The 25,701-nt window shown below is 42.9% G+C and overlaps 2 protein-coding genes across 8 annotated transcripts; one reads left to right on the top strand and one right to left on the bottom strand.

Annotated features, from left to right (window-relative positions):
- Positions 1–7,081: 7,081 nt before the first annotated feature.
- slc35a5 (solute carrier family 35 member A5) lies at positions 7,082–13,000 on the bottom strand. 5 transcript variants are annotated; one of them, XM_060039807.1, is made up of 11 exons: positions 12,886–13,000; positions 12,035–12,212; positions 11,713–11,811; positions 11,493–11,626; positions 11,002–11,069; positions 10,350–10,538; positions 9,723–9,923; positions 9,477–9,604; positions 8,902–9,170; positions 7,268–7,996; positions 7,082–7,206 (listed from the first exon to the last, which is right to left on the bottom strand). In XM_060039807.1, the coding sequence occupies exons 2-10, from the start codon at positions 12,159–12,161 to the stop codon at positions 7,928–7,930; spliced, it is 1,284 nt and encodes a 427-aa protein (XP_059895790.1). In that variant the 5' UTR covers positions 12,162–12,212; positions 12,886–13,000; the 3' UTR covers positions 7,082–7,206; positions 7,268–7,927. The 5 variants fall into 5 exon arrangements, with proteins under 5 accessions (XP_059895790.1, XP_059895787.1, XP_059895789.1 ...); XM_060039804.1 differs by having other exon boundaries at positions 7,274–7,996; XM_060039806.1 differs by having other exon boundaries at positions 7,278–7,996.
- A 499-nt stretch (positions 13,001–13,499) lies between these two features.
- On the top strand, positions 13,500–24,872 carry LOC132448973 (coagulation factor V-like). Of its 3 annotated transcripts, XM_060040536.1 has the most exons (25): positions 13,506–13,801; positions 14,275–14,357; positions 14,632–14,754; positions 15,278–15,490; positions 15,831–15,992; positions 16,160–16,381; positions 16,518–16,683; positions 16,776–16,956; positions 17,036–17,132; positions 17,409–17,614; positions 17,968–18,115; positions 18,218–18,430; positions 18,533–19,502; positions 19,920–20,088; positions 20,313–20,549; positions 20,717–20,942; positions 21,096–21,275; positions 21,487–21,603; positions 21,910–21,981; positions 22,077–22,162; positions 22,334–22,489; positions 23,094–23,238; positions 23,417–23,568; positions 23,793–23,975; positions 24,134–24,872. In XM_060040536.1, exons 1-25 carry the CDS (start codon positions 13,638–13,640, stop codon positions 24,278–24,280), a joined length of 4,818 nt encoding a protein of 1,605 aa, XP_059896519.1. In that variant the 5' UTR covers positions 13,506–13,637; the 3' UTR covers positions 24,281–24,872. The 3 variants fall into 3 exon arrangements, with proteins under 3 accessions (XP_059896521.1, XP_059896520.1, XP_059896519.1); XM_060040537.1 differs by lacking the exons at positions 23,417–23,568; positions 23,793–23,975; positions 24,134–24,872 and having other exon boundaries at positions 13,502–13,801; positions 22,077–22,115; positions 23,094–23,231; XM_060040538.1 differs by lacking the exons at positions 23,094–23,238; positions 23,417–23,568; positions 23,793–23,975; positions 24,134–24,872 and having other exon boundaries at positions 13,500–13,801; positions 22,077–22,115; positions 22,334–22,490.
- Positions 24,873–25,701: the final 829 nt, after the last annotated feature.

The following is a 25,701-nucleotide window of genomic DNA, read 5'->3' as shown; positions in this document are numbered from 1 at the left end:
GTAGCCCCCACCCTTTACTGCTACCAATTACCAACTCTGCCTTGCAGGCTCCTGCTCGACCCCTGTGTGTTTGCTCGTGCACGTGCAGTTAGTCAGCGCGGTGATGTCAAAGAGGATTTACACATTTATTCAGTACTTCAACAAATTAACTATTCTCTATCCGTCTAATTTATTTATGATTATCAACTAATTTAAACAAATTAACTATTCTCTGTCCACCTAATTTATTTATGACAGAATCAACAACAACAAAAAATGAACCGGGTCGTAAAAACCTCCGAGGACTTAATCCTAACACGACTTAAATACAGACAATAAGCCGGTTCATACAATTTCTTTATCTTATATTAAAAAATGTCAGAATTGTTTGTAATTAATTACAAATAAAAAGTTGACCGAGCATAGAAACTGGCCTTTTGGTTAATCACATGAACGGTCGGATGTATAATGAATCAATCAGAACTTCAAACAAGAATGATTGCCACAAAGCACCAAGATCAGAATTAAAGACTGGCCCCACCTTCAGATCCAATATCTGCAGTTTAAATGAACTCATACAAACGATGTTTCGCACAACCAGTCTATTCCTTCAAAATAATGGCTAATCACATACACACTCGACCAGATTACGAACAAACAAGAGACTCTTCAAAATACCAACTCAAACGGTACTCCAATCAAGAACCTTATCTATTCAAAAGTGCGAGAATCTGCTTTCTCAAAAATGCCAACACCGGAACTAGTCGACATCCCAAGCAGACCTCTAAAATAAAAATGAATTCATCAACGGCAATGAATTCCAACAGACAAGAAACTTATCTATTCAAAAGTGCGAGAATCTGCTTTCTCAAGATACCACGACCGGAATTAGTAATCCCCCTTTTCTGCAGTCGAACTGGTCCAAGCAAAGAGTCTAAAAATCACCCGTCTATCCCACGGAAACCTTTCTCAAATAAAAATGAATTCATCAACGGCAATGAATTCCACCCCAGCTTTCATCCAACAGGTAGGCCTACTTCAACCGACCTGCGGACCTGCACTGTCCTTCCTTCTTCCAGAAGACAGCCACAGGACTTTACAGAAAGTCAATTTAAACAAAACACTGCACTGTCCTTCCTTCCTCCAGAAGACAGCCACAGGATTTGACAGAAGACCTATTTAAACAAAACACTGCACTGTCCTTCCTTCCTTCCTTCAGAAGACAGCCACAGGATTTGACAGAAGACCTATTTAAACAAAACACTGCACTGTCCTTCCTTCCTTCCTTCAGAAGACAGCCACAGGACTTTACAGAAGGCCTATTTAAACAAAATACCAAAACACCAAATAACAACAACTCGTATCAAAATAGGGAGCCACAAAAAGCGTCTTGGTCATTTAGAACCACAGAACGCGTTATGGCATATGTGCGCGCGCACGTCAATCTCTCCCGGAGCCCCCGTATCTCTCACTTGCTCATTTATCTATAATTTTGGTTCGTTTGATCGAAGAGACACTTTACCTGCTGCTCGGCGTTCAGACGGGGCAAGAACAGATCAAACGACTCTATCCTATATATGGCAAGACAACTTACCCTTGAGCTTGTTTTGTTCTTCATTTCAATAAAGAATCTTTGTTTAGCACTTGTCATTTATTATAAAGACGGAGCATCTTACATGCGACTTCACTGTATGAACTCAGTACTAAAATCCCCTCTGTATTAACAGTAATCACTCATTAGTAGAACCGGTACCGACACCTTGTGGTAACATGTGGAACTACAGATATCACCACATCCCCCTTTCTCTGAAGCATGAAAAACTAAATGCATCACAAGTGTCAGTAATTACCTTACAACTTTTCCATTAAACTGCATGGACTTCTTTTCTCATTATAGGTAGTCAACAAACATCATAACTCATTCTTGGTATTTAGTTATGTAAGAAAAACACAATGGCTAATTAATTACTGTAACTAAACTCAAACATTAATGCCATAACACATAACACATTAACTCATTTCCTTTTTTTTTTTTTTTTTACAGGTCAAGTCTCTCAGGTTTCTTGATATGTCTTGCGGATCTTCTTATCAGCATTTCACCTGGAAGAGAAGTATTGGTTAGATTATCAGTGTCTGTGTCTGTGTTGCAGTGTGCATTATGTGTGGAGATTGACTCGGACTCAGCTTGGGTTTGACTGAGCTCTTGGTCTGGAACAGTCTCTGGTGTTGCTGGTGTTTTCAGGAGACTGCGCCGGTTTCGCCTGATGATCTGTCCTTCTGGTGTTTTCACAGTGTAGGACTGTGGAGCGACCTCTTGAAGAACAGTAGCTTTCGTCGTCCATCCTTCAGGACTTTCAATCCTGACTGCGTCGTCCCTGGACAGTGGTGGAAGCGGCTTTGCTGTTCTGTCATAGAAATTCTTTTGTTTCATTTTCTGATGTTTCAGCTTTTGTTCCAGCTTTGGGCGTTTCTTTTGCTTTGCAGAGGTTGGAAGTGTTGTTCGAAGCTTTCTATTCATCAGCAGCTCAGCAGGTGACAGTCCGCATTCCAGAGGTGATGCTCTGTAGCTCAGTAGAGCTAGGTAAGGATCGGAAGCACTGTCTGCAGCCTTTTTCAACAGCTGCTTCAGGATGTGAACGCCTTTCTCTGCTTTGCCATTAGACTGTGCATACAGTGGGCTAGATGTGACATGCTTGAAATCATAGACTTTTGCGAAGTCTTGCCACTCTTTGCTACTGAAGCATGGTCCATTGTCACTCATTACTGTATGCGGAATGCCATGTCTGGCGAAGATGGACTTGGCATGTGTAATGACACAGTTGGATGATGTGCTTGAGAGTAATGCCATCTCAGGGTAATTTGAGAAATAGTCAATTACTACCAAGTAATCCTTTCCTTTCAGGTGGAACAAGTCCATTCCTACTTTGTGCCAAGGTGTTGTTGTCACATCAGTTACCGTCATTGGCTCTTTTGTTTGTTTGTTTCTGTATTTCAGGCATGTCTCGCATTTGCCTGTCATGTTGTTAATGTCTTTGTTAAGTCCTGGCCAGTATACTGTGTCTCTTGCCCTTCTTTTACATTTTTCGACACCCAAGTGTCCTTCATGAATTCTCTGCAGTAGCTCTTCTCTAAGTGTGCGTGGAATGACTATTCTGTTTTGTTTTAACAACAGTCCATTGACTACACTCAGCTCACCTCTGACGTGGAAGAACTGTGGACAGGATCCTGCAGCCCATCCATTCCGCATGTTCTCCATGACGCGCTGTAGCTCTGGATCTTTCACCGTCTCGTCGATGATCTGCCGGGTCTTGGCGTCGGACACAGGAAGCGCTGCGGACACCGTGTTGACGTGCACCTGGACATCTTCTTCAGTCGTGCTCGCACAACCCTTGATAGGAGCTCTTGACAATGCATCGGCGAGAATGAGGTGCTTGCCTGGTGTGTAGATGAGTTCAATGTCATACCTCTGCATCTTCATCATCATGCGCTGTATCCGTGGTGACATTTCATTCAGGTTCTTTTTCATTATTGCAACGAGTGGACGATGGTCAGTCTCAACTGTGAAGGTGGGTAGGCCGTATATGTAGCTGTGAAACTTTTCAAGGCCAAACACTAATCCGAGACATTCTTTTTCAATTTGTGCATATCTGCACTCAGTCTCTGTCATTGACCTAGATGCATATGCTACAGGTTTCCAGTGCTCACCTTCGGCTTGTAGTAGTACTGCACCGATTCCATCTTTCGAAGCATCTGTCGACACCTTGATTCTTTTGGTTGGGTCGAAGAATGTCAGCACAGGTGTGGCAGTGAGTGCATCTTTGAGCTTTAGCCACTCGCGCTCATGGTTGGCTGTCCAGTTGAAGTTGTTTTCTTTGTGGAGGAGCTCACGCAGGTAAGTTGTTTTCGCTGAGAGATTGGGTATGAATTTCCCGATGAAGTTTACCATTCCCATGATGCGTAGGACACCTGGTTTGTCTGTGGGCTTTGGCATGTTCATTATGGCGTTGATCTTTTCTTCATCTGCCTGTATTCCCTGAGCCGAGAGCTTGTCTCCGAGGAACACGATCACTTGAGCAGCAAACTGGCATTTGTTTTTGTTGAGCTTTAATCCATTCTTTTGTATTCGCTCTAGAACACTGGTCAGTCTCTGATTGTGCTGCTGGATTGTGGACCCCCATATAATTATGTCATCTACATAGGCTCTTACTCCATCCAGGCCTTCGATGATGTGCTCCATTGCCCTATGAAAGATTTCAGAGGCGGATATAATTCCAAAGGGGAGCCTCTGGAAACAGTATCGTCCAAAGGGTGTATTGAACGTACACATCTTGGTACTGCTCTCATCCAGCCTCAATTGCCAAAAACCTTGTGATGCATCCATTTTTGAGAAGTACCTGGCGCCTGCCATCTCGCTGGTGATCTCCTCTCGCTTGGGTATTTGGTAGTGTTCACGCTTGATATTTTCATTTAGGTCTTTTGGATCCATGCATATCCTAAGCTCTCCATTCTTTTTCTTTACGCAGACCATGGAATTAACCCACTCCGTTGGTTCTTCGATTTTTTTTATCACTCCAAGCGCCGTCATCCGCTCCAGCTCTTTCTTTAAGCTGTCTCTGAGTGCCAGTGGAACTCTTCTTGCGGCATGAACAACTGGCTGTGCGTTGTCTTTCAGCTGAATTTTGTATGTACATGGCAGCATACCAAAACCTCTGAAGACGTCGGAGAAGTTCTGCACGATCGTGTCAGCAGAGTCAGGTGAGTCAGTCATGCTGGTGTTGATCCGGTACACTCTTTTCACTAGCTCCAAGCTTTCACAGGCTTTGTCCCCTAGCAGTGAATCAAGTCCTTCAGGAACAACTGAGAAGAGCAGGTGATGCACTTTATCCTTGACTGTGACTTCCAGCTTGCATGTACCTAAACACTCAATGCTCTGTCCATTGTAGTCTTTTAGTGCGAGTGTTTTCTTCTGTATTTTTGGTTTATCTCTCATTGCCTTCACATCTGACATGCTGATCAAGTTTGCTTTTGCACCAGTATCTAGCTTCATTGTAACTACAGTCCCATTAATTTGCAGTGGTGCTATCCATTTGTCTGATTTAACAGCGTTTATCTGTGCTTTTGGTTCATCTTCACAGTTCACAGTGGAAATAAAGAATGTCTCACCTAATTCCGGATCTTCCACGACATTCACCGATCTTCCTCTCTGTTTCTCTTTTCGTTTCGAAAAACACTGTTTGGCAAAGTGATTATTGCCTTGGCAGTTGCTGCATTGCTTGCCGAAAGCAGGGCATTCTCTGGGCTTATGCTGTGTGCCGCACCGTTTGCACTGAAACTGTCCCGTTTTCTGTCCACTGGAATGTCCTCGACGTGCATTGTGGTGCTTAGAAATGGCGCCAATGTCTGCCATCTCTCGCAGGTTAGCATTGCTAGTCGCTGCTTCACTGAACGTTCGCACATGCTTTTTGCTTAGCTCGCTAGCCTGGGCTATTTTCACCGCTCCATCTAGCTTTAGTTCAGTCTCCCTTAGCAGTCTTTCCCTAACCTTCTTGTCATCAATTCCGAATAGGATCTGGTCCTTTATCATCGAATCTTTGAGGGTTCCAAAATTGCATGATTGTGCTTTTATCTTCAAGTCTGTGATGAAGCAGTCAACACTCTCCCCTGGCTGCTGCAGCCTTGAACGGAATACGTATCTCTCGTATGTCTCGTTTCTTTTTGGTGAACAATACGCTTCGAACTTGGCTAGCACAGTATTAAACTTGGATTGGTCTTCCCCATCCTCATATACGAAGGTGTTGTATACTTCAATGGCTTGTGGCCCAGCCATAGTGAGTAATAACGCTACCTTTCTTGCGTCCGGTTTGTTGTCCAGCCCCACTGCCTCGATGTAGAGCCGAATCTGTTGCTGAAATGTGCGCCAATTACTGTCGACGTTTCCCGTTAGCTTTAGGTGTCCGGGAGGTCTCATCAAGTTCTCCATCGTCGAATTTGTAGGCGACTGTCCGCTTTTCCAGAACCGAAACTCACTCACTTCATGTCTTTTACTCCTGGTACCATGTTTTGTTCTTCATTTCAATAAAGAATCTTTGTTTAGCACTTGTCATTTATTATAAAGACGGAGCATCTTACATGCGACTTCACTGTATGAACTCAGTACTAAAATCCCCTCTGTATTAACAGTAATCACTCATTAGTAGAACCGGTACCGACACCTTGTGGTAACATGTGGAACTACAGATATCACCACAGAGCTCTGGTCGTATGATCCGTTCGCATCCCGTCCTCTGGCCCGGCAGCTGACGAGTCCCTATTTCCTCCTGGTCGTGACGCCAATTATGTCGGAGATTAATCGAGATTTAAAACACTTAGACTAATTCAAGAGAGAGAGAGAGAAATGAAAACGAGGGGTCCGGAGCAAGAATTGACAAAAGACTTTATCGTGCAGAAAAACAACAACGATAACAGCCGAGTAGGATCTATAGAGTCACTGCGGTTCACAGACTGCGGCGTCTTTTTATACACACAAACAGAGCAGCTTCTCCTTGAAGTGTCTGCCTCCATTCAGTCATAAATCCATCTTAACCTGAACAGTCAGCAATTGGTCAGCAAATGGTCAACAAAGATAGCCCAAAACACTAGGCTAAGGTCAGCATGCCTTATCCCCGTAGCGTCCTGCTCCTTTTAGGGGCCCAACCATCTGTTCTGAACCCAGACACCCAGGCCCCGTGTGTTTCTCCACTATTAGACACACAGACCTCATAATAATCATGGTTTACCATAGAATATACTCCTTAATTTCTACCACAAGGTTTCCACTGAAGTCTGCACCGTCGAAGTTCAAAGTGCCAATAGTCACTCAGTGTGTGCGTCGTTGGAACGTCAGTGCCATTGCAACATAATATAAACAGATCTGGGAATATGTATTGTGCAAGCAACTGAGGCAAACAAAGAGTGTTAAGTATAGTGATAGATTTACTATTTCACTTAGTTACCATTTGTTTTGATCAGCTTTTTTTTTTAACATGTTCAAATTGAGGAAAAGTGCCAAAATCACCTATAATATAATTATATGAGTGCATTCCAACTGCAACTGCACACATGATATGGTCAGTAGCATTTGAATTTATTTTCAGAAATTCAGCCAAAGGTTTGATAAGTTACAGACAAAAAAGAAAGACAACAATGATAGAATGTGAGGAGGTACAGATCATCATCCCTTATTTTTCTCTCACACGCACACACACACACACACACACACACACACACACACACACACACACACACACACACACACACACACACACACACACACACACACACACACACACACACACACACACACACACACACACACACACACACATACACACAGGAGAAGATTAACCCAATCCCTGCCATACAATTAAGAATAAAAAAATAAATGTAGAAGTCTGATGTTAAATGTTACATCAAGAGCATCACATCATGGCCCCATCCCTCCAATAAGAATCAAAGTAATACCCAATGGACTCGTTTCACAGAGGCACCAGGGTAGGAAAAACCCAGGTGTCCTCCATGACACTAAGTCAGGTCTGCTCCTCATGTGCTAGGGCACGGGTAGAAGGCTTTCCCGTGTTTCCCACTGATGTGCTGTGAAAAGGGTCAATTGTTTCAGAGTGCACGATTCTTCTTTAACTTTTATCAGTGACAGCATAAGGTATCAGCAAGATACCACTTATGAACAGGCACATTTGAACAGCTTTGTACAGTACTATTGCAGTCACAATAACAGCGACAAATGATGGCACATGCCCAAAAGAGCACCCAAAAGGGTCATTTAAGACATTGTGCCTCTTCTCACTGAAGCATAAACACAGATACGGAATGGCACGAAAAGTACATCTGTGTGGCAAAGTATCAGACATGATACAAAGACCAATGTGTTGATTTATCGAGGGCAAGGGTCGGGCTAGAGTGAATCCTCCTCTGATTCACTGTCCGTGTTCGGCTTAGTCAGCCTCTCCAGCTCCTCGCCGTCCTACAAGATGGAGACAAAAGCAAGTCACAATCCAAACACGATGGTCTAAAGTCTGATAGCAGCAAGCTCAAATCTGGGTGAACGGGGCATTGCAGTTTATTTCACCTCATAGTTGTTTTTACCAATTGTGTTGCTGGAGGAGGGGAATCTGTAAGCGCCTAAATTGGTTAACCACAAAAACAAAACTCAGCCAGCACTAGTCGACTTTTCCTGGTTGGAACACAAGCGTAAACATCTTATCCGGACCACCAATGCTAATCGAAGAAATGTCTGGAAAGTTTGAAAATCAAGACCTTTTAGACTGGCCACTCCAAAACTAGTTTTGCAGTTTCTGGATTCAGGGCCAGTTCTGCTATAACAAAGAATGTCCGCCGGATCCGAGATTAATCACAAATAACTCCTAACACTACCGTACAGGATAAATGTTTGATCAATGAATGTGATCTGTAGAAAGAAAGGAAGAAATCAATATCTGGTTGATGTAAATGTTGCCAATTCTAATGCTCATTTCAGAAGGACAGGCCACCTTAAGCAACTTCCCAGAAGGCAACACTAACTTGGCGACAGCAGCCTCACACAAAACGCAGTAGTGAGCGTTTTCTCTAATTACTTCCTCTACCTCAAACATCATAAAAAAAAGACCCTCATCTGAACAGGCTATGTAAGACCTAAAGTAAACAACCCTCACGGCAATGAATTGGGTTTCATTTACACAGAAAAAAAATCGCAATTATGAGAGCCAGGCTCCCTAGTCACAACCAGGTTCTTGTGTCAGCAGCTGTAGTGGTATGAGTGCTAGGGCTTGTCAAAAATGAGGTATTGTGCGCATTGAGAAAGAGTGAGGGAGAGAAGCTGTTGGCAGAAAACAGGAGTGCAAAAAGGGTGCTTTCCTGTGTGCTGCGTACCCCTCTGGACCTCTCGAAGATCTCCCCGTCGACGCCCCGTGCGCTCTCCTGCAGGAGGTTGTACTGGTGGTCTTTGGCCCGGCTGGCGTTGTAGACGAAGATGGCGAGCAACACCACGGGCGCCTGCAGGAAGAAGTGGAGCGAGGGCCGGAACTCGAACAGGAAAATGGAGAGGCCCGTGACCAGCACAGTGGTGATCTGACCCGTCAGCACGTGGAACATGTTGTCTTTGAACTTCAGGATGAAGGCCACCGACAGACCCAAGGCAGCTGAGCCGGAGGAAGAACAAACACAGCAACAACGGCACAAGGAATTCTTACTGGGTTTTATTCAATAGGAGGAAAGACTTGATCTCATATTTGTTTTTGATACAATTTTATAGCAATCGTATAGCTAGTTGGTATTCTAGGTTGCATTACAGAGAGTTGTGAACCTTCCGACAGATGAGAAAAGGTGTGAAATGACCAATGGATGCATGGTCCTCATATCTACACTACTATAGTAGTGAAGTAGTCAATGTTAAATTCTCAATAGTTCTTCATGATATCATCAGGGTCCTAACCTATGCAACTCACCAGTGACCAGAACCAGAGCCAGAGAGTAGATGCTATGGCCATGGAGGAGTCCACAATGCAGGCTGAGGCCCCGTGCCTCTCTGCCAAGCCCCAGGGTTAGGCCGTTGAAGACCAGACCAAACGCATAACTACACAATAAAAGATATTGTGAGAACCTGACTGGAACGGATATTGCAAAACTCTTGCAAAAAAGCTTCCAGGATATGTGTGTGTTTGATTGGGTGTGTGTGCGTGCATGTCTCATACACTTTACTGTTCTGGATGAAGATGCTCTCGGTGAGCTGCTTCCCTTCCTTGAAGATCTTCTCGTTGTAGATGTTGGCCATGGAGGAGATGAAGCATTGTAGGAGGAGGAGGATGTGGCCGATGCCCAGCGACTGCAGCCTGACCACCAGGTTGTCCCTCCAGGCCTGTACTGCCGGCGAGGTCGGCCACCACTCGCCGCTACTGGAACACCACAGAGCAAATGCTTTGGTTTTCATTGAAGTCAGAGTTCAGACCGACCGAATCTGGATGAAGAAACCCTCTGTGTTGGGCAAGCCAACTTTAGTCACCACCGGTTGCAAAACACGCCGAGTAACACGGCGAGATTGCGTTGGTCAAAAACATGTAAAGAAAATTCATTCTTGGCATGGACTTGGCTGAAACCAAGGATGAGACTGTACGAGAGGAGTTCTAAAAGGATAAAGAGTTATATAGTCGGTTCCACTGATTACTCTGCTCTTCTACACTGTATAAAATCCAAAAATCTATAGAAACACAAAATACCAGAAGGGAGTGAGAGCATAGCATTTAAAAGCAGCCCATACCCATGTTTAATACAACCATCAATTGAACGAATACCCGATCCTATAACCAGGCCCACTGGCCCACCTGCTGTTCCTCATCTGCTCCAGAAGCTGGGTGTACAGCACACAGGAGTTGGAGGGGGCAGACAGGGGGATGGCGTGGAGCCCCGCCACAGGGAGGGAGCGCTGGCTCTCGGCCGAGCCTGTGGTCAGCGAGACGATGGCCAGGACCAGGATGAGCAGCGCCGCCCACTGGACCCAGGACAGGCGCCTCCTGGAGGAGGAGCAGAGGAATGACAGGCCAAGGTGGAGCAGCAAGTAAGGCCGTTACAAATGGAATGAACCACCAAGGGTTGACACAGCCGGTGATCAGCTTTCACCACAGTTACCGTCAGTGGTCAGATATTGGTTACTCTTTTATAACGTTATGGTTTTTTTAATGACCTAAATCATGTTTCTTCTGCTGCGCATTTGGGTGTATTACTTTTGCGTTGTCAAGGAAACATCAGATCGATGTTCTATTTGGCCGTTGCTGATGTTGGATTGTACAATCTACGGGGAGGCCAGAGCGGGAGACGGAGAGCATTCACAACCCAACAACGGGATAAGATAAGAAGCCGTTTCCAGCTAAATGTATTACTTGCTTATTGGCTGGGTTACTTTGCAATGGGTTGATAAAGAACAGCAAAACATCCATATTCTACGGCTCAAACAGAACATTATAAAATGTCCCTTACTTCAGCACCAGTCTGAAGAGTACGGCTGTTGTCAGGATGACAAAGTTGGAGAATATCACAGCCATGGCCTGGGACAGAGGGTACAGTGTTAGATCATAAGCCAGTTAACAAGGCATTGCTTCAAACACAAAAACGTTGCCAGAAGACAAATACTGAAACGTCCATCATTCAGTAATATAACAACAAAAATAAAGTAACTATAAGAGGATATAACAGGATTATCTGTGACTGATAAACGTAAATAAAATTCCTTTCAAATTTTAAAATCGCCATTTCCTTTCAAAATCTCTACTATAGGGATTGAAAAATCCCAAGCAACAATCTTTCAGGGAGTAACATTCCTCTTCACTCTGACTGCCTATATAGACAATATGTTAAGTTTGTTTAACAATTTTAAAGTGTTGCCATGGTAATGTTGAACTATGGCCAGGGATCGACTCTATTGACAAGTCAGGGGACAACACTATTGACAACAGGCAGGGGAAGCTCACAGGTTGCAGGTAGGTCATGACGTAGAAGATGATGAGGTTGTCGAGGAAGTATAGGAAAGCTGGAACGGACCACTTGAGAAAACTGAGGAAGTGCGGACCAGGAGAGAAACCCAGTTCTCTGCATGAGCGTCCCTCTGATGGAAGAAACACACACAGCGACGAATGAGCCCATGAGCAGCAACGAAAACGTCAGTGCAGTGCTTTGGTCAGTGATGCTTACCTCGGACTATGACCCTTAGTGACATGACAAGACAGAAGAGCAGTTTGATCGCCTCCGCCAGGAAGTTGACAGATGCAGGGAGGAAGTCATACTTGTTTGCTGCAAGTGAAGTGACATTTCATACACGTATAATTTGAAAATAGTATATGAATGTGTGTACAGTAAAGTGAACTCAATTAGAATAGAATGGGTCAGTAGGATTTAGGTTTCATTATGTGTATTTCATATCGAAATACAATCAAAGTACAAACTTGACCACATTGAGCTCCAGACTTTGGGAGACAAAAACTGTCATGAACGGTCATTCAGTCATGAACTGCACCTGCATTGGCTGAGTATTTGAGCAGCAGGATGCGACTGGTCCCGAGAGCAACAAAGCACAGGCCCAGACACAGGGTGTAGGCCAGTGAGCAGGTGCACAGCCTGGGACAGCGAAGGCAACACGCCATGGCTGATGCCAGGGGCAAGGCGCTCTGCTGGAAGTCTCACATTAATAGCTCCTGAATCAACCAAAACATGAAGATATGTACAGTATATGAGACCTAGTTTCGTCACAGTGAAGATGTAGAGAATATAGTGAAACAGGTATAATAGGAAGAGAATGAAAAAAAACATTTTTAATTGAATAACATTCAATTTCATCACAAGGTATCAATAGTATCAATGTCTGAACTACGACCGCACAATTGTTCTTTCACTTCCGTACAGTCAAGGGAACAGATAAGACCATTGTTTTAGGTTCTACTCTGGACTCGATCTTCATGTTATATAGACGAATAGAATAAAGAGATGTCTAAAGCAAGACGGCACGACTCTTTATCATGTAGGATATCGGGCTGCACTGGAAAATAGTTACCCATTCACAATGCAAGTAGTACTGCGCATAGCCTACATCGGAGGTGGGGTTGATCTCCTCTATCAGAAGATGACTTACGCAAACGTACTATAGTTTGTTACACTTAAGGCTTGATGGTGTAATGATTTTTATTTTTGAGCTGGAGATGTATGCATCCAAACAGCAAACCACCGGGCAGTTTTCCAGTGTAAACATTGCAGCCATGATCAAAATTGAATTGTTACTGCCCTCTAAACTCTGCGTAAAATGTTCACCAGTAAGCTATATGAGAATGTTGAGGATTGTCCTAAAATAACAAGTATCAAAGGGTTTCTTACGTATGTTTTTGTATTCCCTTTAACAGCTGTCTTTAAAAACTGTCGCGTTTCCTGGTTCATTTGAATACGCACGCGCCTTGTGGAGGGTGCAACGATGACGTCACCATAAGTTTCAGAGCTGCGTTCATGGAGTATGTCATTTTACATAGTCCATAAAAATACAAAATAATAACATAGCACACACATTAATTTGATGTATAAAGGGTCAATAAAAAATATTGATACAATTCAGAACCGAAATAGAACCTCAAATAGGCCTAAATATAAAATAATTTAACAGAAATGTGTTTGTGTACCAAAATTTCATATATTATCATGCATATAAGGTTAAGTAGTAATTTTCAAAGCATTCATAAATTAAATCACAGAAGGTATGATTATGTCTTTATTAATACAATGTATATTTATTAATAGTCCTACTCCTGAAGCTGTGTAGGAAGATCATACTTTATATTTATAAAAAAATAATTTATCCAGGAATTGTGAGGTTAGCATAGTTGGTCATACATTTGTCATCTTTACAGTTCATGTGTATAGATGATGGGAAGGAAACGCCCAGTCAAAACACAGATGGTTTCCATTAAACAGGTTGAAAAAAATCTAGGCAACTTCTCTATATGTGTTTGCTCGTGGTTCTGTATGTGTGTCAGTAACAGATAAAGCGTGTGGAGTGCGGAGCGTTGTGTCAGAATACGGTTTCCTGGCTTGAGGAGCAGACTGTGCGTTATCATTTGTCATTCCAATCCCCAGATATGAGGCTTTGCTCCTGGGCTGGACCCCAGTGTTTTGTGCCTTTCCTGGTTCTTCTGGCTGTTCTTCCACATGTCACAGCAGACCAGGACAACCCCAAGGAGAGACATTACTATGTGGCTGCTGTTGAGATTGACTGGAACTACTCGAGCAAGGATTCTCTTGGGTATGCCTCTAATCCACTTGATTTCTACTTCTGTTAATTCATGTTTGATGTGTAGTGATGCTTTTATTCATGTGATAACAGCATAAGGAACAGGTATTGTCTAATAAGTTGGCTTTCGTGACTTTTGGCATTTGTGAATTAGTAAATTATTAACTTTGGCATGGCATTGGCCCTCTTTGGTAATCATGTTGCAGAGTCTGTGGATAACTTGAGAGAAGCGGTTGTATTTGACTGCCAGTGCATGCTGTTCTAATCAGTTGAAAACATTGTAGTATGCAATGCAATCATCATTGGATAATATTTAAAATATCCTCATTGTAAATTCAGCTTTGCCATAAGCTAGTTACAAAGTTGTGTAAGGAACATTTCCTCAGCTTCCTTCCCCTGTGACTGGTTTGGTAATTGAATGAAGCTTGACTGGTGATGGGCGCAATGGGTGGATTCACTTTTGGTACTTTTCCACCCTGCTCCAGGAACGATTCCACCTATAAGAAAGTAGTCTTTAGGGAGTATGAGAGAGACTTCAAGCAGCCCAAGACTCATCCAACCTGGCTAGGTAAATCCTGTTCATCTAATTCAGTCTACTATATTCTAAATACATAATTTTTCCTGAATAGCTTTACCAAATGTACTACTATTAAATAATTTAGCCCGATACAGTCAGTCATTTTTATTATATTAATCATTGCCATATTGTTTTCACCCACTAAAAGAGATTAAGTATTGTTCAATACTGTGAAAGTCTGTGACATGATGAGAATTCAAATGACTCCAGCAGATGAAGCTGAATACATGACTGATAATGGACGAGGTGAATCGATGTTCCACAGGTCTGCTGGGTCCAACGCTGAGGGCCCAGGAGGGAGAGACCATTGTGGTTACCTTCAGGAACATGGCGGACCGGGATTACAGCCTCCACCCACATGGAATCGCTTACGGCAAACAGTCGGAGGGTGGGTGCTTGCAGTTTCCCCTCGGCTTACTTGCGTATCATGGCCACACTGAATCCGGTGGTTAACCAAGATCCAACAGGAAGTCTTGTTGAATGAATGGCATCAGTCTGGGATCCCCTCACAGAAAACAATAACCAAACATATAAGTGCTCTTCTGGAACAAGTTCATGAATACAACAAGCCTGAGGAAGCAGAGACAATAAAAAAGGACAGAACGTCTAAAACTTACTATCAAAACAAATGACTATCCAAAAACCCAAGCAGATTTACAGCATAAAAACAAACAAAGTGTAAAAAGTTTCCCACACATTTGACAATAAGCCCTTTTTTTTTAAGCCACCATTATAGGAACACTATCATCAGTGTTTATAATCCAAAAATTATAAACATAAAGGATATGTTGCCTGATATATACATATATAGAAATATATACCATAGTACCATGTTTGTTTTTTGTTGAATTGTCTAAGCAGATTATTATTTTTTTTTTCCTTTTTATGAGACTGTAAACTATTTCTTGCAGGGGCTTCGTATTATGACAACACCTCTCTGAAGGAGAAGGAGGACGATGTGGTGCCCCCTGGTGGTGAGCACACGTATTACTGGAAGGTCACCTCCGCCGTAGCTCCGCAGAAAGACGACCCCGCCTGCCTCACCTACACCTATGTCTCTCACCTAAACGTGGTGAAAGACTACAACAGTGGCCTCATCGGCACCTTGTTGCTCTGCAAGCCAGGTACACCCTCTCCCTGTGTGATGACTGCTCAGACACACAACACATTGCATATATAGAGTGTAAGATGTTAAAGTGGCAGATGAGAGAGGGTCTGTAATAATATCCCAGTGTACTGCAACGCAATTCCTGCTCCCTTACTTTGAGCTGTGTAGGCCACTTCACAATCCTAAAGCAGGTCGATTATGAGATAAACAATAACAACAAGAAAGAGAGGGAGAATATATAAGGAATTTTTTGACAAAGAAATATCCAAAACCTTAGTTAGGGTGCCCCGATCATATGCATCGTCAGTGATATCTCTCAACTATCTCTCTCTACCTCGGTCTCTCTCTGATCCCAGGCAGTCTAAATGAGTTTGGCGAGCAAGTGCATTTCCCACAGGAGTATGTGTTCCTGTTCGGGGTGTTTGACGAGAAAGAGAGCTGGTTCACCCCAGCAGGCCACTCCTCAAGCAACCACGTGATGCACACTATCAATGGATATGCCGCGGGCTCCCTACCAGGTCAGTCCTCCTCCATCCTGTCCTCCAAAATAAGTCATAGGTCAATTAGTCAGTTAGCAAACATATTTCATATTTTCTGTATTTAAACTATTTATTTGAGTTATTATCACATATACAGACAGACAAACATGGACGCACCCAAATTAATCAATACAATTCCTCTCCAGATGTCGACATCTGTGCTCACAGCAGCGTGAGTCTGCATCTGGTGGGCATGAGCTCTGAGCAGGAGGTGTTCTCTGTGCACATGAACGGCCAAGTGCTGCAGCACCGGGGCCACAAGATGTCCACCGTGGGGCTGGTAAGCGGCTCGGCCACCACTGGCAGCATGAGGGCCGTTCACCCAGGCCGCTGGCTGCTGTCCTCACAGACCAACAAGCACATGGAAGGTATGTTCACTCCAACCACATTCATTCAGTGGCTATGGAGCTGGACATTCACACATGTAAAGTACATTTTTTGATATATGGTAAGGCCAATATTAACAAATAAATATTAACAAATTAACAAATGTCCATATTGCAGCCGGCATGCATGGCTTTGTGGATGTGAGGACTTGCAAGGGCTTCGAAGCTCACCGACGTAGGTTGACCATCGAGCAGCAGCGCCACAGCAAGGAGTGGACGTACTACATCGCCGCTGAGGAGATCATGTGGAACTACGCCCCCAAAATGCCAGCATACATTGACGAGTTAATGCCCTTTCAAAAGTTGGCTTCTCGCAAAAATATACAAACCGTGTTGATTATTACTAATATACATTCTAAATTTTTATTCATTTTAGGGACTTCAAGGTCAATTACCTTGACCAGGGTAACCACAGAATAGGCGGGATTTACAAAAAGGCTGTCTATACACAGTACACAGATGAAACGTTCACCGTGAGGTCAGAGGAAAAGCAGAGAAAAGCAGAGGTCGGCATACTGGGCCCTGTGATCAGGGCCCAGATCAGGGATGTCATCAAGGTACGAGTCAGACTTACTACCTACTTCCAGACTGAAGTGATAAGTGTACTGACTATATGTTCCCATTGATCTTTCACAGGTGGTCTTTAAGAACATGGCTTCCAAACCCTACAGCATCTACCCACATGGGCTGACCATCGAGAAGTCACAAGAGGGAGCGACGTATCCTGAAGGAGGTTGGCAACAGAACACTGTTCACGAGACAACAAGCACAACAACAACAAAATGGATCATATAACACGACGATAAGCTACACAAGCACATCAACAAATTCATATCTGACCAGAGGAGAATGGAATGGAAGTATCCTAGCGGATGATGGGTCTGCTAGGATTCCATCATTCCAGTATCTATGCTCTGCATAGATACTTCAAATCCAATTGATTGGATGGTCCGGACTGCCCATTTCTATAAGAACAGAAGACAATAATAGCTTGTTGGTTTATTTTCAGGCAATCAGACCCATGCTGTCCGGCCAGGACAGACACACCGCTATGAGTGGAAAGTGGCTGAAGAAGCTGAGCCCCTGGTTACAGACGCACGGTGCCTGACCTACCTGTACCACAGTGCAGTGGATACACCCCGGGACATCGCCTCTGGGCTGATAGGACCCCTCCTCATCTGCAAGAGTCAGTCTCTGAATAACTGGAATGCACAGGTAACACAACCCTAGTCTCACAAATCAGACTTTTGATTAACAACTAAAGATGTAAACTAACATGTTTGGTCAGACATTTATCGACCAATCATGTCGCTGGAGGCAGGGAATATTCAAACTCAGCCAGCTAAGTTAAATGTGATAAGGTTATTAAAATTGTTAAGGTGAAATTGATCCAATCTTTTCTTTAATCTGGTTTTGTGAAGAGCAACCTAAGGGTGCTGGTTTATAGGACTGCTGGATCCAACAGTGACACCTTGCTCTCAATAGTCAGTTTAACAGTAGGTTAACTTAACTAAGAGGCATACAAGCTATGGCGTGTAATAATACGATGGGGTTTGTTTTGTTCAAAGCTTAAAACAGACAGGGAGCAGCATGCCATGTTCATGGTGTTTGATGAGAACAAGAGCTGGTACCTGGATGACAATATCCAAAGCAAATGTGGTGAAGAAACTGTGAACAAGGCAGATCCAGACTTTTATAAATCGAATGTCATGCACAGTGAGTTTCCCTATCATTTATATCTTCCATCTGCCATTCTTCGTGTCCAATATTATTTTGGTTGGCAAACACAAATACAACTCTCTTTTTTTTTCTTCGCAGCGATTAATGGTTATGTGTTTGAGAGCGGTCAACTTTTGGGATTATGTAATGGGGAAACTACCTCTTGGCATTTGTCATGTGTTGGAGCACAGGACTACATCCAGTCTGCTACTTTCTATGGCCACACATTTAATCTCAATGATCGCACTGAAGACATCCTCGGACTCTACCCTATGACAGGAGAAACAATCTTCATGAACATGGACAACATTGGTCAGTTGTGGCTCGCTACGATTTTGTGAAAAGCCATCGTCCATGTCGATGTTTGATTGATAATAATACTAAATAACGTTTCTTGTCTCCTGGATGATTCAGGGGTCTGGCTGCTCACAACTCTGAACTCACAGGAGTCAACCAAGGGCATGCGATTGAGGTTCCAAGATATGGAGTGTACAATGTATAATGAGTCAAACAACGAATTTTCTTTGTGGGAACCCCCGACGTTGGAAGAAATCAAAAAGGAAGACGAATTGAAAAAGAAGAAAAAGGTTGAAAAGAATAAAAAAGTAGAGGTTGATATTGAAACAGAAAAGTACATAGACGAACTAGGCCTTAGATCTCTAAAGGAGCAAAGCAGAGATTCAGACGTCGAGCAGATAGACCTCTCTCTCCTTGACTATGATGCAGTTGATGTTGAGAATTCAATCTCTGGCTCCCCAGCACCTACCAGTAGCCAGTGGCCAGACACCAGCTCTGAGGATCAGAGCGATTCACTAAGCTCGGAGGAAATAGTAATCTACCTTCAAAACCACAGTTCAAATGCCATAGAAACCAGCCGCTTAGTCCCACGGGGACACAACTCTGATGAGAAACGCCAAACTGTCCCTTTGAAGATCTCTAATGAAATTGTTAGGTTTCTTGGTTACGATGACCCTGTTCCTGAAGCTCAAATGACCTCAACCCCAAAAAAGAAGCCAAAGACGAAGGAGGTGAACCTCCGCCAACTGCCTCAGAAAGGCCGGAGCATGAAAATCAATAGGCGGGAAGAATTCAAGCCCCATCCCAGGAGTGGCCAGCCGGTCTCTCTTTTGGGATTCAATCCGGGAATTTCCCCCCGCGGGATGCAACCCAATGGGCCGCAGATACAGCCCGTCTCTAGCAAGGAGGATCTCATCAACATGCTGGGGGTCATTGGTGTTCCCCGGTCGGACTGGAGCGATTATAGGCTTAACGATCGAGACAATGAAGCCACCAAGTACTACCCTAAAACTGTGGGCAAGAATGTGAGGAAGTATTTCATATCTGCTGAGGAGGTGGAGTGGGACTATGCTGGTTATGGACAGAGGTAAGTACATCGTCATTTCATTGACAGAAGGACAAACATTATGCACAGATAAAAGTTGCAATGTGTAACATTCACGTAGCTCGTAGCTACAAATAACCCGACATATCTGTAGTCAATGCTGTTCGATAGTGATTTCATTAATGTTCTCAAATAAATCACATCATATCACTTATACATTTTACAAATAATAAATGCTGTACCTCTCCATTGCTGCACAATAATTTACCCATAGACGCAATAAAACCCCTCTCATTTATGCCACCCAGGCAGCAGAGCTACGCTAGTTTGCGTGACACAGTTACACCGCCAGTTAGAGTGGACAAAACACTGTCATTGAGTTCCCGCCAACTAACTGGATGGGGCTTTATCTTACACAGGTTGACTTGAAAGATACCATTGATCCTGTTGTATTCGTAGGAGGCCAGAAACGACACTCCAAACAGGGCGGGAGACCAAGTTCACCAAGGTGGTGTTCCGGGAGTACCTGGACAGTACCTTCAGTACCCCAATCCTTCGTGGGGAGATGGAGGAGCACTTGGGCATCCTCGGGCCGCGTATCAAGGCAGAGGTTGGACAGAGCATTATGGTAAGACTAGCAGCCCCCGCCTGCCACTATTCAAGAACATTTATAACACATTAAAATCAATCTCTTTTGGATATCACATATTCTATGATTTCCTTTATGTTTGGAGCTCTCCATTTTCATAGATGACAAGCATAAATATAATAATGACTTAACAAATAATAACACACTTTCCATATCAATCAATGACTGTAACCAATCATTATTGCTCAACCCCTTGCTTGTAGGTAGTGTTCAGGAACAGGGCCAGCCGTCCATACTCAATGCACCCAAATGGAGTAACCTATACCAAGCTAACTGAGGGGTTGTCCTATGAGGACGATTCCAAATACTGGTATAAGTATGACAATGAGGTTCAGCCCAACACCACCTTCACATACTTATGGGCGGTACCCGAGAGGGTGGGTCCATTGCCAGGCGAGTCCTCCTGCCGTACCTGGGCATACTACTCGGGTGTCAATCCTGTAAGTGTAATTGAATATCCTTGGTCCATTGGTGGTGCAGTTTTCAAAATAGATTCCATAAAAAATATTATCGCTTATGAAACGCAAAGCGTTGAATGTATTCCTCCATTATATGGCCAATGCGACTTTTTAAGTAGTAATATAATGGACAATTTGATTTCTTCTAGGAAAGAGATCTCCACTCTGGTTTAATTGGGCCTCTGCTGGTCTGTCGGAAAGATACCCTGAACACCAAGCTGGTCGATGTGAGGGAGTTTGTGCTCCTGTTCATGACCTTTGATGAGTCTCAGAGCTGGTACTATGAGAAGAATTCTGAGATGAGGAGGAGGAGGAAGAGTCGAGTAGGTGGAAGAACATTGGATCCCAACCTCAAAGAGAAGCTTCGGTTTCATTGTAAGAGGCCATGTTTGACTCAGATTATGAATGCTAGTACCTTGTACCCAGTACAATCTGTTTGATTGTTCTTCCTCAACCTAGGAAGAACATCCTGGTAAGGATACACATCATTACCATATTCATGAGAGCTTTCAACGTTGTGACCCACAGCCATCAACGGCATTATATTCAGCCTGAAGGGACTAAGGCTTTACACCAAGCAGCTGGCATGCTGGCACCTGATCAACATGGGTTCTCCCAAGGACGTTCACACTGTCCACTTCCACGGACAGACCTTCACCCAAATGAACACCAACAGCTACCGGCAGGCTGTGTACCCACTGCTGCCTGGTCAGTAGTCACTGCTCATGCTCTACTTAATGGTGCAATGTTGATCAATCAGTGGTGTCAACAAATATTGTGAAAGTGATAGGGGATAAGAGAATTCATGAAATGCTTGACTTTTCATATCGAATAAAGATTTCTCTTTTTTCATTTTGCTCATGAGCCATTTCTGTCATTCCATGGGTTCAGTCTCTCACGGTGCCATGCTCTTTCCCAGGCGGCTTTGCAACTCTAGAGATGTGGCCATCCAAGCCTGGTCTGTGGCAGCTGGATACAGAGGTGGGCGCCATCCAACAGAAGGGAATGCAGACCCTGTTCCTGGTCCTTGACAATGGTGTGAGCCGGTCGCCAACAGTATCTGTCTGGGGGATGAAACCATCGTAACAATCTCTCCCCAATTCACAAATACATCTGGTTCCAATATAATTTGTCATAATCGCTTTCTAGTGCAGTTTCAGCCAAAGAGCATTTTGCAATTCGCCTGCCACAGATTTAAAGAAAAAAAGATATAGCACCTACATCTTTGTGATAAGACATTTTCTAAAGTACCTGGTATAGTGACTGGATGATGACACAGACCTGTGCTGTTCTTTAACACATTATTTTCATGAATGTTATTATTTCTGTCTGTTTACCCCAGAATGTTCCAATCCTATGGGTCTTGAGTCCGGGAGTGTGAAAGACAGCCAGATCACATCCAACCACGTTAGAGGTATTGTGTCATGGCTTGACACACAACCACACATGCGATTGAGAGTAGTATACGTTATCACTATCACCAAAACTAATTTCTGGCCTCTTTTAAAGGGCACTGGGAACCACATTTGGCCAGACTGAATAACAAGGGTAATTACAATGCATGGAGTACAGATAAGGACAACAGCTGGATTCAGGTGTGTGTGTGCGTGAGTGTGTGATTGTGTGTTTGTGTGTGCAGGTCGTTTCATACAATTACATGTGTACACACTAGTATCCCAGCAGTTGTTGGCCATTCAAGGGTATACTATGCTCGCAAGGTACGTGATGCCACAGAGAGGATCTGACTCATTAACCCTTTGATGCAGGTGGATTTCCTGCGGCCAGTGGTGATAAGCCAGGTGGCCACCCAGGGAGCCAAACAGATGTTTCATTCCCAGTACGTGGTCAACTACACCATCTCCTACAGCACAGACCGCAGAAGCTGGATCTTCTTCAAGGGTGACAGCCCATCATTTAGAAAGGTCAGTGCAGCAACTTGAATGCCCTCAGTAGTGTATCGCTGTTTCTCAGACACCACAGCGCTGCAGCAGGGGTTTTAATTATTAAGGATTGGAATACGTTTTAACGCATTGGGATGGAGGTTTACCCTGAGGACTTTACTTACTACACTCACCTCTCAAAACCTCTTCTGAACTAGATACAATCCAAACAAAAGGTATGTAATCCCTCCCTGAGAAGTCATACAAAGATGCAAACAAAAACACAATAAGTGTGAGCCTAGAATGACTTACGATAGATGTCAATACAATACAATAAATGTGCATAAAACAGTGGGCGTGTCTAGTTCCCTATTTTCAGTGGGATGGAGATGTAAGTTTCTGTCTCAAGGCAAAAAAACACAGCAAGCCTGTGGACAAGTTTTTAAATTCTGGGGTCAAAAGGTCCAAAGGAGTTCACACCATGCCCCTTATGAGATAAAAGATGTCTATGACTCATTTTGCTCGTATTTTTTTTTGTTATTATATAAAAATGAAATAATGAAAACGAAATGTTTTATCTTAACTTCTCTCCGTCTCTTGCTTCTGTCTCTGTTCCTCTATCTTCTCTTGTCCATCTATTTTGAAGAATTTCCCTGGAAACAATGATGCTAATGGTGTGGAAAAGCAAATACTGTTCCCTCCTTTGATTGGACGCTACGTTAGATTCCACCCAAACCACTGGTATAAACGAGCCACGGTCCGCATGGAGATGTACGGTTGTGAGCTTGATGGTGAGAGAATATCAACATGATTATAAATGTAATGTCTTAGACAAATAAATCACTTAAATTGATATAACTTGATTTAAATGTTGATGTATGCCTTTGATGCAGCTTTGTGATGGAGATTGGAATAGAGTGTCTTAGAAGAGCAATACTTCTGAGTTTAGACTAACAGCCCCCGTTGCAGGTTGCTCTGTGCCTCTGGGTATGGAGGGCGGACTGATCAAGGACCATCAGATCACGGCCAGCTCCAGGGCCACCAGCTGGTTTGGTGGTCCCTGGAAACCATCTCTCGCTCGCCTCAACTTACAGGGAACGGTCAATGCCTGGAAGGCTATGGTACAGATGATAGTACTGATGAATCAACTCAAAAACACAAAATACCTGCAATAAACAACACTAGTGCAACAAAATAACCATTAATAAGCTAATTTATTAATGAATTGTACAAATGTATTCATTGATTGTACTCATTTATGATTGAATACATTTTAGTTTTTTTTTTATAAATGAATTACAATAAATAAAGTCATATTACATCTTTCATGTATTTTTGGCTTCAGAAAGCGGACATGAACCAGTGGCTCCAGATAGAATTGACCCAGGTCAAGAAGATCACAGGCATCATCACGCAGGGAGCCAAATCTACGGGCAAAGAGATGTATGTCGTCTCCTTTGCCCTGGAATACAGCGAGGACGGCGTACGCTGGACGCAATACACAGACGACGAGGAACATACGTCGAGGGTATGTTCTAGCGGAGATTCAGTTTTAAACAGCTTTATGGCAGGTACACAAACGTGTATTTGTTTGTGATTATTTGTGGCTGATTGAAGGTCTCCTAAAGAAAACATTGTGATTCTAAACTTTTTCCTTTCTTTATCCTTCTTTTTCTCTGAATGCAGAGGTTTATCGGGAACACGGATAACAATGGCCCTGTGAGGAACAACATCCGCCCACCCATCTTCTCCCGGTTCATCCGGGTCATTCCCACGAGCTGGAAGAGCTCCATCGCCATGCGAATAGAGTTGCTCGGCTGTGACTTTGAGTAACAGACTCATGCAGACGATCTTCGACACATGCACTTTCTTTGAAAATATGAATGCCTATAGCGCGTGACACACGTGTGTCGATAATATAGGACATTGGACGGGAACCTTTCGGCTGGGAGTCGAACAACATGCCTATAGAGTCACGTATAGGACCAGGAGAAACAAGTCGCTTCACTCTACTACATAAATACACACTTTTGCATTCAGTTAACTGAACCCAAAAAAAAAGGTGTTTAGGTGTTAGCCTCATAGCATTTCTATGGAATCAACTTCGTCGTATGAAAAGTTCTAAGTAGTCAAGAAATATGATAATGTTGATGTATTGAGGTCCTGGTTACTGATCAAATTGAAAGAATCACCCAAACCACGCATAGGCCTAATAAAGCACCTCAAAATATATTTTTTTATGATATGGAGATTTATGTATGAATTTGTTATCTTTTGTGTTTATAATGTTGCAAAGTATTTGCTTACTAATGTCATATTCCAGAACGACACATTTTATGTATATATTATTATCTGCAAATCATAAATAGCCTATATTGTTTGCATTATGAAGGAATACGGATGAATCTATAAATGTTGGTTTCAACAGGTTTGAATTTCTTACAGTATTATTCATTCTTCTCTTTCAATAATCTGTATAAAAGGAAAAATATGTAGTCATATCGGCAAAAAAGTATGTTAGTTTTATGGAGAGCTCTGCGTGCCAATCAAGGACTTGTAATCTTGGGAGAAAGAGACTAACACAAGCACACAAACATGCAGCCAGAAATGACTTGAGGGGGAAAGGGCCCTGCTGTGGTCGTTATGGTTTGTGTAAGAAATTAAGTATTCCCGTAAACTGCTGTCTTTAGAAACCTTTTCCCGGCCTTGTGGAGGGTTAAATTATGATGTTGACATGAGTTACAGAGCTGCGCTCATAAATAAATCATTTAACCGCATAGTCCATAAAATAACAAAAACAATCACATTTTACACTTCATATGAATAATAATACAACTAATACAACAAGCGGCATTAAAGATTACGGATAAAATTCAGGTCCGGTATGTTTTTAAAACGTATTTAACCTCAACATAGACCATATAATTATATAATTAAACCTATAATAATATTTAAACAGCGATCTGTTTGTGTACCAACATTCATGTTTTTCAATACAAATAAGGACATGATCTATGTTAGCCAAATAGTCCTATTCTTCTTTATTACTTACTTTATTACAAATTTTCTAACCATTTTTAAATAAAAGAAACTGAAAGTATGGCATCATTCAATGTCTCTATATCTTTATGCATATGTATATTTATGAATAGTCCTACTCCTGAAGCTGTGTAGGGCAGAACATGCTTTATTTCTGTAAGAAATAATTTATCCAGGTTAATGGAGCCAACATACAGTTTGTTAAACAATAAACA

This window comes from Gadus macrocephalus, chromosome 20 (assembly GCF_031168955.1).
Source record: "Gadus macrocephalus chromosome 20, ASM3116895v1".
Taxonomy (NCBI): Eukaryota; Metazoa; Chordata; class Actinopteri; order Gadiformes; family Gadidae; genus Gadus; species Gadus macrocephalus.
This window is presented reverse-complemented; position numbering and strand designations above follow the sequence as displayed.